The sequence below is a fragment of the Plasmodium inui genome (genome assembly GCF_000524495.1).
Source record: "Plasmodium inui San Antonio 1 unplaced genomic scaffold supercont1.5, whole genome shotgun sequence".
NCBI classification, from domain to species: domain Eukaryota; phylum Apicomplexa; class Aconoidasida; order Haemosporida; family Plasmodiidae; genus Plasmodium; species Plasmodium inui.
The window spans coordinates 547833-561098 of NW_008481839.1; the positions used below are offsets into that span (position 1 = coordinate 547833).

The 13266-nt window shown below is 44.6% G+C and overlaps 3 protein-coding genes across 3 annotated transcripts; 2 read left to right on the forward strand and 1 right to left on the reverse strand.

Moving 5' to 3' along the window:
- Positions 1-750: 750 nt before the first annotated feature.
- Positions 751-2667, forward strand: C922_01573 (hypothetical protein; the record flags this gene model as incomplete). Its single annotated transcript, XM_008817176.1, has 1 exon — positions 751-2667. The coding sequence occupies one exon, from the start codon at positions 751-753 to the stop codon at positions 2665-2667; it is 1917 nt and encodes a 638-aa protein (XP_008815398.1).
- Positions 2668-6508: 3841 nt separating this feature from the next.
- C922_01574 (hypothetical protein) lies at positions 6509-9617 on the reverse strand (the record flags this gene model as incomplete). The annotated part of the gene is made up of 2 exons (XM_008817177.1): positions 6509-8128; positions 8289-9617. The coding sequence occupies 2 exons, from the start codon at positions 9615-9617 to the stop codon at positions 6509-6511; spliced, it is 2949 nt and encodes a 982-aa protein (XP_008815399.1).
- Positions 9618-10443: 826 nt separating this feature from the next.
- C922_01575 (pseudouridylate synthase) lies at positions 10444-12984 on the forward strand (the record flags this gene model as incomplete). The annotated part of the gene is made up of 1 exon (XM_008817178.1): positions 10444-12984. The coding sequence occupies one exon, from the start codon at positions 10444-10446 to the stop codon at positions 12982-12984; it is 2541 nt and encodes an 846-aa protein (XP_008815400.1).
- Positions 12985-13266: the final 282 nt, after the last annotated feature.

The window sequence follows — 13266 nt, forward strand, 5'->3', positions numbered from 1 at the left end:
GAGAAGGGGGGCTCCCTCTCAGGTTCAGTCATTAAGCCTCTTCTTTGCCGTGATCACGCCGGTGTTTGTGTTTTTCCCCTTTGCAGCTTCGCCTCACTTCACATGGCATCATTTTTTTTTTTTTTTTTTACGTAACAACGAAGCCATGTGAGGCATTCCTCGATTTTTCCGGCGCCCTCACTTTGCCGCGTTCCCGCGTCCCCGCGAGTCGATTTTAATTTTGCCCCTTCCCCATTTCGGAGTTGCCCTTTTTTTGCATCGCGCCCGTTTTGCTTTAACCCATTTTTGTGGGCGTGTAGAAAAGAAACCGGTTAGAAGTGAGCATTATGATGAGGAAAAGGAAAAAAAAAAAACATACTAACGCAATGATGTAAGGCTGCGATCCAGAGGAGGCCATCCGCGTGAACTGTGCCCACTTTATTACGCCACGTTTGCCCCAAGTTTTGGGAGAGGGCTCATTCTGGAGGTGGGTGGGGGGCACTACTTACTGAGCCTCCCTTCTTTTCAGGGAAGCCTTGCAGAGGTCCATTCGGATTGACTCATCCAAGGCGATCGCACACGCACGATGCAAGGGTCCCCACGAGATGTGAACCGCTCCTCTTATCAGCACTCCTCTTATCAGCACTCCTCTTATCAGCACTCCCCTTATCACCACTCCCAACATGACACCATTTTGTCAATCCGGGAGAGCCATGCTACAGTGGCGAGTTCACAGGAGCAAAAACCCAGTTTTTCATTTTTGCAAAAAAGATGAAACATGTGCAAAACGTGCAACTGATCCTCCTGTTGTGCATTCTTACGCTTCTACTTAGCCAAAACAGAAGTGGCGTCAATAACGTGGGGGTGAAAAAGCGCAGATCGGATTTTGCCCCACACGGGAGTAGAACTGGACGGGAAAGAGGAAGAGCCAAGTCTAAGTGGTCAGAGAAAAAGACGCTGTTTCTGTACCTCCCAAATCGGAACCCGTGGAAAAAAAACGTACGAAGCACACGTGAATGGGAAGACAGACTGAGGGGAAGAGACTTGGACAGGGGGAGCAAGACGAAGCAACTTTTTTTCGAGAGGAACGGAATAAACGTCCCACAAGATGTTGCCATGTTTGGAAAGACCAATGTATACTATGTGAGGGAGAGCGTGTACGATCGGGGCAAAAATAATTTAGTGCCAAATGAGGTGCACTCTGAGGATATTGAGGAGTTAGAAGAGGAGAAGGATGTCATGGGGGAGAGAAATGACAACGGCGCAGTGGATGGGGGAGACAGGGGCGACGAGGAAGCCACCTTGGTGGACTCGAAAAATGCGATGGACGCGGATGGGTGCAGAGTGGGAGGAGGCGAAAAGGGAAAGGCCCAAATGGGAGGGACCCAAACGGCAGAGGCTGAGACGGGCCCCCCCGGCGCCAAACAAAACGTCTTCCAATACATCAATCAGGAGCGAGACTACATCGCGCGAGTGGGGAACTCGCCCAAGGTGGATGTCTACGAACGGAGGTACAGAGCAGACGAGCAAACGCTGCAACGCATGTTCGAAAATATCAATGAAGTGAACATACAGCTGCTTAAAGACGTCAAGAGCATAGACGAGAAGGAAAAACTCATAAATAAGAGGGTGATACAAAAAGTGAGGGAAGACATTAAAAGGTACCAGGAAACGGACGAAATTATGGACATCCATGGGAATATTGTCCGCCCGTCTGAGGCTTCTCCCTCCAGAATTAGCGGCAGAGGAAAAGGGAAGGATGACGGGAAACAGAAAAATGACCTGGATGCAGACATGGACGAAGAGGAAAAAAATGAAGTCATCAAAAAGATGTACATGCTTGAGAAGAAGACGGATAAATATTTAGAAGAAAATATCTACCTGGTAATACAGACGTGGTTGCCCGACATGCGAATCGACGACACGCTCATCATAATCGACAACGTAGAGAAATTTTACAACAATTTTGACATAAATACATATCATGAAAAATTCAAAGAAGCAAAGGAGAAAAATTTTACTTACGACTTGGATTCTCACATAATTGAAAATGTCCCAAATGATATCAATGATGATCCGCAAGCGGAGTGTGAACAGATCAACTCGTATAACAGTACGTACAACAAATTAAACAATTACAATTTGAAGAGGTACACTTATACATACACGACGAATGACAATATGGATACAAAATTTACGAAGAATGAGCCGATGCCTCCTGTTGTTATAATTAATACGAAGAAAAATTTGATGATCCAAGAATGGGAATGCAAAAATTTCAAAAATAGGCAGAAAAGAAACAAATCTCGAGAATATACGAGAATCCAGAGGGCATTTCGACCCTTTTCCTATGTTGACCTCAGTGATATAACATGCATTTATAGAAATAATTTTCTCCAATTGAAAATGAAAATGTCCCATCGGAAATATAAAGATGATGTGTACCCCTTTTTTGTTCCCATTAATAAAACCCCGGATGAATTGCTCGATTTCCAGGGATATAAAAAAAATGGCGATTACGCTTGGTCCTTTTTTTGGCACCATTTTAAATATGACCAGGACACGGACTACGGCTTCCTCAACAGAAACGTAAAACTCAACTTGACGGAGACGAAATTTGAAAACGTCAACAAGAAGAAGTGCAAGAAGATTATGCGAAAAATTTTGAAAGAAACCAAGGGGGTTTAAGTGGAGGGGCGCTTAGGAGAGTGGCCGCTTGGGACGACCTCCCAGCCTTCTCGTGGATGTCCATTACTTAGTTTTCCCTAACATTTGACGAAACGGACCACCATAAGACGCGCGCATCAGCATGCTTATATACGTGCACCCTTGGTGAACTTCGCATGGTTTCGCAGAGACCCAGTCTGACGCGTTCATTTGTCAAACCGTTCCTTACTCTTCTCACAAATGAATCGATGAGCGGCCCCCCTCCTGCTGCTAGACGTCTCGTCCCCCGCCGTGTCACAACCCTGCGACGTCGCAAAATTCGCGGTGCAATTTAAAGAGACTGTCTCATTCAGGGACAGATTGCGCGCGCTTCAAATGTACGCGTGAGCGACGGCATCCGTGCGAAGTATGGTAGAAGTTAAGCTACTACGCTCTGCCAAAACGGCTCACCAATCCATAGTATGTCAGTGTAATGTTGCCTTATATTTACTTTTTTACCCAACTTGACAATTTCCGCTTCACCAAAATGTGCAAGGTGGACGCTGTTAAAATGTGTGTACAGTTTGTTGACCCCTTACGAAGGGGAGGTTCTCTTTTCTTACCCGTTAGTCCTCGCGGCTATGTTAACTGCACAATCGTTAACTACTGCTCACCGTAGCCAAAAGAATGCGGCGAAACAGGACAATTCCATCGTCCAGCCATTAATCTTTCACACTCGCTTCGTCCATGCGATAAAACGTAAAATGCTGTTACTGACCAGCGGGGAATTTACATAAGTGAATATATGTCCACCACCCCACAAGAGTATACTGACATGTAACAGCCAAAAACATGCCATTATGCATGTGTTAGTAAAAAAAAAAAAAAAATTCCACCAAGCGGATCTCTTCTTATGAACAGGTCAGGCAAAAAAAAAAAAAAAAATCGAACATTTCAATTTCTCTTCAGTGTGGCTATTATACACACTACAGAAGCGAAGTAATCGGTTAACTCTGCGTTAGGTGGAGAAAACCAATTTTGAATAATAAAAGGGGGCAACAACAAAAAAAGGAAAAGATAGAAGTAAAAAGGGGGAATGTTCAATCAATGGCATAAAAGTTGCCAACAAATGGAACAGACGCACAAAACAGGTGTAGAAGAAAAAGAAAAAAAAAAAGGACTAGCTCTTTTTTTTTCTGGCGCAAAAAAAAAGGCAGCCAAAAAAAAAAAAAGAAAAAAAAAAAGGACTAGCTCTTTTTTTTTCTGGCGCAAAAAAAAAGGCAGCCACAGAGTTGTGAAAGGTTGCAAAAATTTTGTCACAAATTAGCCAAAATTTAAATCACAAGATTGGCCACAAAGTGATCAAAAAGTGACCACAACGTTATCGTAAAAGAATCACGAAATAATTAAAAATAATCAAAATTTACACGAAAGAGCAGAAAAGAACAACAAAAGATCAATCGTAAATAACACAGAGTTGAACTGGTTAACCAAAATTAACCAAATTGAACAAATTAAGAGAAGTGACCAGAGTGACCAAATTAACCAAATTGACCCCCAAACAACAATCCCACATGTGCACAAAATTCGTCCTTTAAATAAAAAAAAAAAAGTGTCAGAGAAGAGAATAATTATGTACAAAATCTTCTGTGAAATGAAAATAAAAAAAAGAAATTAAGAACCCTCCCATACCACGTGTACTGCTCCCAATGTTTTGATTTCATAAAAACACCTTCCTTGCGCAAATTCATGTGTTAACTAACATGCTAACATCTTAAAGTGAGACGTACTCTGCGGCGACGCCTTTCACATATAAGCATGTGCGTTCGCTGATGTGTTTAGGCTTTTGTACCTTTACACAGGCGTGCACACATGGGCCTGTACACGTGGGCCTATACACATGTGCGAATATACACGCCCACGTATATTGATAGATATCTACGCCGCTGTGTAATCCAGAATTTCACCCACGGGCCTTGGGCAATCGCCTTTAAACAGCAGCAGAGGGAGACGGCCAAACCAAGAGAGCGAGCGGAACGAGCCACTGGTTAGCAGGAAAGCGGCGACGATTGCAGAGCCAGCAACAGAAGCATGATCCTGCACTTGTGCAGAGCAAACAAAACCATTTTTACGATGCCCGCATCTGTCACATTGCACCTACCATTCTCCAATTGAGTGCAAAGAATATTTTAAAATTTTCCTTTTTTTTTTTTCAAGGCAAGGAGAATCCACCCCAGCTATAAAGAATCGCCTCAAACACACCTCCGTGCCTTTTGTATAATCCGTTCACAAGTACAGTTGCTTATCTTGTTGACAATGATGCTGTGTGCAAATATTATTAACATATGTTCATAGAGAAAAAATTAAAAAAAAAGCAACACGAAGCAGACTTCTTCTGAGACCATTTGAAACAGAATTAATCTGTTTTTATAACTTACCTGTGATGTATGTCCTTGAATAATGCGTCCTCATACCACATATCTGCATGTTGACTTTTCTTCTCAGAAATGGGTTGCGCACAGTCTAAGGCGGACGAACCGAAGGGTCCCAGCAAAAGTATGGGCAAGAAGAAGTCAGAGAAAGATGAATATGAAGGGCGTCAGGGCAAGGGACCCTCTGTTCCCGATTCGAACGGAGGTTAGCGAGTGTTATAAAAAAAAAAAAAAAAAAAAGCGGAGCGAAGTGCACGTCAGCACGTGTAAAGAAGTGGCAAATTGTGTTGGTCCATAGGACTCCATGTTACCTACATGTGGCAAAAAAGGAGCGTCCCGTTGTGCATTTTTTTTTTTCTTTTTTTTTTCCATTAATTTTGTTACTTTGCCACAAATAGGACATACAATGATACAATGATCAAGTAGCGCAATGCGTATCCGCCTATCTGCGTATTTGCGGGTTCCTGTCCCGTCTTCACCATTTTCGCTTTTTCCACACCACGTTTCCATTTTCCCCCCTTCCACTCCTCAGACAGGCGCAAGCAGCTTGATGTTAAACCGCCACCCGTGAAGGCCATCCCCAAAGTTACTCCAAAAGGCATAGCAAGAAGGGGCAATTAAATTTTAACGCATCAAAATTAGTAAATGTATTTTAAATATTTGTCTTTTTTATGCTTTTTATAATTATCCAATGTTCAATTTTGAAGGGTCACACTGCCGAAGAGAGGAAAAAAAAGAAAAAAAAAAAAAAGAAAAAAATCGAGCTTCTATTCTACACGCCTGAACAAAAGTTGCGTGACGCTGCACGGGGAGCGTTGTGAGTGTGCAAGCGATGGGGTGTAGCACACACACATACATTGATTTTCCTTGCCAGTGGGGGAAGAAAGAAATCTTCTGCTCCTTTCGAAGTTTAAAATGATGATATTTGTAGAAAGATATCGCCCCCCTTTCAAGATCCTCTTCCTTCTCAAATGTGCAACATTTTAAAACGTAGCTTCTTTCTTTAATTGGATTTTTTTTTGTTTGTTTTTTTTTTTTCTCCTCACTATATGTATCATACCAGTTAGTATAACCACTGCCACACTGGCGTGGTAACTTACATGCCCAAGCACATGCTTGTGTCATTTTTTTCTCACAACATTTTCTTCTGTTTTGTTTTGTTTTTTTTTTTTTGTATTGCTACTCCTGCATGTCGTCGCAAATGCTAACCCATTTGATTGCACGCTTATTCGAGTGAACATCGTGTTCACGTTTTTTTTTTTTTTGTAAATTGACGGGAATCCCATTTCACAAAGACAAAATGGTACATGCTCGTGGAGGAAGTTAACAAAAGCTTTAAGCGTTTAATATTTCTGTTGTGAAAAAACTCGCCACTGGGGGAAGAAATTTCTCAAAAAGGCCCCCTTTCCGTGTGTGCATACGAAGACAGCCGGTGTGTATGTGGGCACCTTCTACAGATCCGAGCTCCCCAGCCGCGAACCAGGTGAGCCAAAGTTCACCAGTTGCAAATTTAGCATGCTAAATGTTCTTCCCACGAGGGACAGGTATGTCTGCATAATGAGTACTTCCAAAATTCGATTAAAAATGAGCGTTTCCATTTTGCCTGACTGTTCAGGTAAACTTCTCCCTTCGCGTAGGTCAAGCAGGCCGCTGTTCTTGATGAGAAGAAACAGTTCCGCCTGGGTGATTTTATTCATGAGGTGTGTCACCTCGTCTTTGTCGCCTGCCACTTTATCGATGATGTTTTCCGTTGGGTTCTGCGCTTCTGCTGGTGCCCCCTCGACCTGTTCCTCTACCTCAGTCTCTCTCTTTACCTTCGTCTTCTCCTCTATCTTCGCCTTCCCCTTCCTCAAACCATTTAACATGCTCAAAAAATTATGAACGCTGCTACTTCCCAGATGGGGGATAAACTTCTTCACAAAGCTACTCTGGAGTAGCGGCTGCATCTTCTGAGACAGCGTAAACAGGAAGGAGCACAATCTGTCCACGCTGTACGTGCGAGTCACTTCCTCCGTGACATTGTTAAAACGAATAATGTGTAACATCAATTTTTTTAAATTATTTTCAATCAGTACATTTTTTCTCTTCCCCAGAAGGGAGGAGAAATGGCCTTTTTTTTCTTTCCCCAAAATGGAAGACACTTGATTGTAGCAATTATGTATGAAAAGATACTCTACGTGAGGAGTGTTCAGGATGTTGTTTATGACTTGTCTTTTATAATTTTTTACAGCCAAGTAGGAATAAATAACAGAAGAAAGAAGGAAGCTTTCTCTGTGTGTCTTCTCCATGTGTATTTTCTTCAAATATGTGTGTTCATTTTTTTCATGGCCACTCGGATTAGCCAACTGGACATTTTGCAGCATGTCCTTAACGGAAATATTTTTTTCACAGAGATCTTTTGTTTTCATTTTTCTGTTTTCTGAGTTGAGGACGAAACCATAATTCAGACATACACATTCAACGTGATCGAGGAGAATATGTGCAAACTTTGCGATGGAAAAAATCTGCATAAAATGCTTCCTTTGATTTTCGTCAACCACGTAGATTATTTTGTTTGCCTTCTCATATACCACTCGATAGTGTATTGCGGCTAAGTCAATGGCCGCGTAAGTGAAGGACACATCGTTTTGGAGCGTCAGTAAAGTGAAGTTTTTCTTCAATTCGTCTACGTCGTTCCTCCTGACGTGCTCCAAAAGTTCGGGCGTCACCTGCATCACGTCGTAGTGGTCCTCCCTGCTGCTCAGTATGTGGGTCTCTTTCCTCCGGCTTGGAGTGCAGCCACCGCTAAGGGGGTTGCCGCTAACTGGGTCTCCCCTAACTGGGTCTCCGCTAACTGAGTCTCCGCTAACTGAGTCTCCGCTAACTGAGTCTCCGCTAACTGAGTCTCCGCTAACTGGGTTTCTGCTAACCGGGTTACTCCTCAGCAGAAGGCAGGACTTTCCGCCCAGATGAAAAACCACATTGGCGTCTTCGAGTCTCCGCAATATGATCGGCACAAACTTGAGGTAGAAGCTCTCCCCCTTGTCTTTCAATTTCCTGATTTTCAGTTTATCCAAAATTTCTTTGTTCGCCTGGGGAGGGGAGAACAAGGAAAGAAGGGCAAATGGACAGGGCAGAATATGTACCAAGCTGAGCGATGCAGTAGTACGGAGAAAGAAAAAGAGGCTGCTCATAGTAGTAAGGAAGCAGTATAGCTCTCCCGTCAGCCGTCCAACGAAGCTACTTTCTTACCCGCTTGCTACTCCTGCAAATGTTATCCCACAAGGAAATAATCTTCTCATCCTTCTGATACATCATGCGTAAGGTACTTCTACTGATCCGTCTGAAAACATCCGACGAGGTAAAAAGCTTCTTCCCCATTTTGTAGGCAAATTCTATGTTACCCAAATCGATATCTTCCCATTTGGAGGGGTCCAATTGTTGATAACGTTTATCGAAGTTTTCCTCTTTCAATTTGCTCAGCATCTTTATGTACATTTCTTCCTCCAAGAGGTTTTCCGATTGTTCTTTTACTCCACCTTGTGTAGAATCTGCCCTCAGGGGGGGCTCCACACCTGTGTGTTTATCCACCTGACCGCTGTCTACACATGGCGTAGTATCCCCTTGGTACGATTCCGCCTTGTCATGTTTAGCACTTCCACCGATTCGAGGCACTTTTCTTTCATTTGACTTTCCCATCGATACTACCTCGTGGGGAAACATAACAACAAAACTTAATACTATTGCCAGATTCATATTCCAGTCGCCTATATGGCTTCTACATTTCACATCATAATTCAAGGAACGGAAAATATTGCTGAGTGCGCTTCCGAGGAGGAGCGACTTCAGATGTCCCATGTGCATGTTCTTCGCCATGTTCACTCCGCAGAAGTCCAGCAGGACCGTGCCCTTCCCTCCGATTTGGCGATTCTCCTTTTCGGGGGTGTAATTACTTCTGTAACCCCCCACTGGAGCTGTCCCCATGTGAGCTCCTGCATCCTTACAAAACCGCAAAAATTCGCGCATCACGAAGGGATCGCCAACCCGGATGTTGAGTATCCCATTGGGGGATAAATGCAGTGAGTCGATTAACTCTCCACCTGTTCTTCTAAAAATCCGAAGCACCTCACTGCGAACATCTTTTCCCTGCCCTAAAGAATGCTCCAAAAATAAAATCACACTTGACTGGTATTCATAGTCGTCGAAAATTTTGTTGTCTTCCACGAGGCAGTGCTTGGGCAGGTTCACATTTTCGTCTTGCAGGATCTGTTTTGCGACATTTTGCAGCTGCTTATTTAGGATGGTGTGGAGGTCTTCACGTGGGGTGTGCACTTCTTCACCTGGACAGTGCACCTCTTCACCAGGGGCGTGTCCTCTGCATCGCTTCGTGTGTGTTCTATTTGCCGCCCTCTTTCGGAGGATCCATCTTATTGGCTGAGGACCCCTAACGTAGGCGGTCCTTCCCCTTACGTTGGGAAGAACAGCGTTCCAAAGATGCTCATAATTTATGGCAGCTCTGCTCAGCTGGTAGCATCTCAGGCAAGATCGGAACAGAAGTATTAGAAACGCGGCTCTGACCATTATCCATTATTTTCGGGGGAAGCGCACAAGACCCCGCGGCGATTTGCGCGCAGGGCACCAAGATTTGTACCTTCCTAATTGCAACATAGGTCAGGTTACGTGCCATTCTTTCACCTTTCGACTCGTTAGAAAAAAAAAAAGAAAAGGTTGTTCCTCCCCACATCCGGAGTTCGCCATAGAGGAATGCCAAGAAAAGGAAAAAAAAATGGACGTTTTTTAAAGGGTGCCAGATGAACTGCGGCAAAGCTCAGAGGAAGGGAAAAACCACAACTCGGTTAGAACGGTGCCTGTCAGTGGAGGCAGCAGATCTGAGAGCAAAAAAGTAAAGAAGCCACCGAACAAGTATCAAAAATGAACCCTTTCGTGAGAATAATTTGAAGATGTTTTTATTGAATGCAGCCAATTCGTACGAAGGTATGTACTTCCGCATGTAGGCCGTTTCCGCACCGTTGCGAATTTACGGCGCGAGGGTGAAAGTAGATCTTACGAGGATATCTTACGAGGAGATGTTACGAGGAGGGCCTCCAGTGCTCCGCGCCTTCTCTCCCCAATTTGAAAAACAGAAGGGGTCACCTTCCAGCAAGACGCGCGGCGACTGTAGCGTCCTTCGTTCCATCCCTGACGTTGTAGCGGCGGTGAAGTGGCAGTGAAGCGGCTTCGTATCGGCTTCGTATCCGATTTGTAGCGACTACTGCTCCTTTCCATTGTGCGGACTCACATTCAGAGAGGAAGTCTACTTTTATTAGGTCTCGCCCTCGGTTGCAGTGGCAGGGAAGCGGACCCCCCCGACCCCCCCCCCCCTGCCGCAGAAAGACGGAACCGTAGAATGCGCCTGCATGGGATTCTCCCCCTGATACTAATCAAGTTTGCATACTCATTTAAAGTGATGAAAATAGTTATTCCGAATACGAGCGGATTGAATGTTGTGGATAAGAACTTCGAGCCAAAGTACTTTATGAAAAATAAGTTACGTTTTGTTAGTCCATATGTCTACACATATAAGCTGTACACGAAGAAACGATGGATAGGGAAAAAAATTGCAGATGTGTTGACCTCCGAATTTTGCGCTTACGATTTAAGCTACATTAAGGAATCTATAAAAAAAGGGTACATAAAGGTAAATCAGGAAAATGTGTCCTGTGATTACCTCCTGAGAAGCAACGATCTCATCCAACATAAACTTCTCCTCTTCGAGAAGCCAGTCATATGTAATAAAATATTAATCTTTTACGAAGATCAGAATTTTATCTGCGTGTATAAGTCTGCCAGTTTGCCTACCCACCCGGTCGGCTTCTACCAGTATAACTCCCTGCTGCGAATTTTGCAGAACTATATCAACTCGACTTTACGAAGGGGACCACTCTCTGGGGGGGACGACTCCGGGGAGACAAACAGGACAGAAGACGGCCAGGAAGAACAGAACGACGGGGACGTCATCAGAATCAGCTTCAATTTTAAAGAAGCCACTTTTAAGGACATTCCTGGGGCGGCATCCCCTTCTCCTCAGGAAGAACCCGAGCGGGAGAAGAAGCGAAACGAGGGAGATAACGAAGGAGAGAAGAAGGGAGACAGCGAGGGAAACAATGAGGGAAACAATGAGGGACACCTGGGGAAGAGCCAAATAGGAGGACACGCTGCTGAGCAGCGCGCAGATCTCCCAGAAAACGCGAAGAAGAGAAAACAAAGAGAAACTCTTCTAGATGATAACTACTGCCTGAACAAGTCAGGTCAATATCGTAAAAAAGTAATCACTACTTTAAAAGGCGAAAATGCGAATGCAGATGATTATCTTACCAACCAGAGGGATTTAAACGAGGGGAAGAGCAAAATTGAGGTGTTAAACGAGGCCGTACTCTCCCTGAGCGAAGTCGGAAGCGTGCCAGGAGGTAGCAGCCGCTCCGCTGAAGAGGGAAACAGGCAGAATGAAGAAAAAACAAATGCAGACAACACGGCAATACCACCCGTACCGCCCATATCAGAGAACGCGCAACGCCGGGGCAAATACGTCAAGTTCAGGAGCAACGAAAGCAAAGACAAACAGGAAAAGGACGACTCCTATATTTACACACTACACAGACTAGACAAACTCACTTCAGGCATTGTCCTGTTTGGGAAGAATAAAGACTTCTCCACCTTCTTCTCACAGAACATCTCAAATAATAGCATAAAAAAGTCCTACATTACGAGAGTGGAGGGAGATTTCCGTACCCTCATTAGGACACTCATGGCTGAGAAAAAGGTTATTGACGACAGGGATAACAAAATTTTGAACGAGTTAGTAGAAGAGTACTGCTCTGTTGGTAAGGACGATTCGCCCCTTCCATTCAACGACGGCAACTCGTTTAAAAACGACATTTTCCTGCACAGAAATAGGTATTGCGAGGAGGGCGCCATCAGAGGAGAGGGCGATATGGAGGCCCTAACCCGCATTGTGCGCGAAAAGAGGGACTACCTGCGGGATGAGTTCGACGTGGAGAAATTCGAATTGGGAGGTGCCGAAGCGGGAGGCGTCGGCAACGCAGAGGGAAGAAGCGGAGATAGCAGCGGCGGAGATAGCAATCGCACCGATAGAAGCCGCGATGACAGCCACTGCGCCGGTAGCAACCGCGGCTCTGAGGAGGACGAATCCCTCCGACAACACTTCGTCGTCGACTTCGGATACATGTACTGCGAAAATAAGAAGCTGCTTAAGTACGTCTTTACAAAGTACTCACAGAAGAACCGCCAAATCGCGGAGGAGTACTGCCTGAAACCAAGCATCACTCGATTTATGTTCCTGGCATACAACCCCGAATTGAGAGAGTCACTCGTCTTGTGTCAACCTGTAACGGGAAGAACCCATCAGATAAGGGCCCACCTGAAGAGCCTGTCCTTCCCAATATCGAACGACCCCCAGTATAACGACAACTTCGCGAAGGAGTATATGGACAAATCAGTATATTTACACTTCCACGAGGGGGAGCAGTCGGGGGAAGGTGTCGCGCCCATGCAGGACCCACATGGGACAGAAATGGGCTCATGTCATGAGGTAAGCTCTGCACCGACGGCCAAATCAAATCCGGAAAAGAAAGACAACCTCGAAAAATACACCCACTTCCCTCTCATCCCATTCCTAAACACCTCCTTCCATTGGCTCTATGACGAAAAGATCGATTTGAACGACAAATACAACGAAGCAGATTTGAATAACTACTTTTTTAAACAAATTAGCAACATCACGTATCACAGCTCGGGAATATTTCTGCACTCCTTTCGATACACATGGGAAAATGTGTTTGATGTTTTTACTCTTCTTCCAAAGTGGTGTTCTTTGTTTTCCCTTCCCAAGGGATTACTCACCTTTTTGCTATACGGTTCCCTATCGTAGGAATTTTTCTATTTTTTTCACAAAGGTGTAGATCACCCCTTGCTGAGTCTTTACACCTCTTCTGCGCACTGAGAACTGCCTTCCCCCAATTGAGAAACATCCGGCACATCGGGAAGAGGGACATTTATTAACGTTGACACGACCGGGCGGAAAAGTATCTTCATAATAACCCCGCAGGTGTGTTGAAGCGCCAGGGGGATTTTTCAAAGCGGTTCAAAAGTATCGGTAAATGTGCAGTTGGCAAGGCGGCAAATCGGAAAGTCCACAAATCGGCACCTGGGA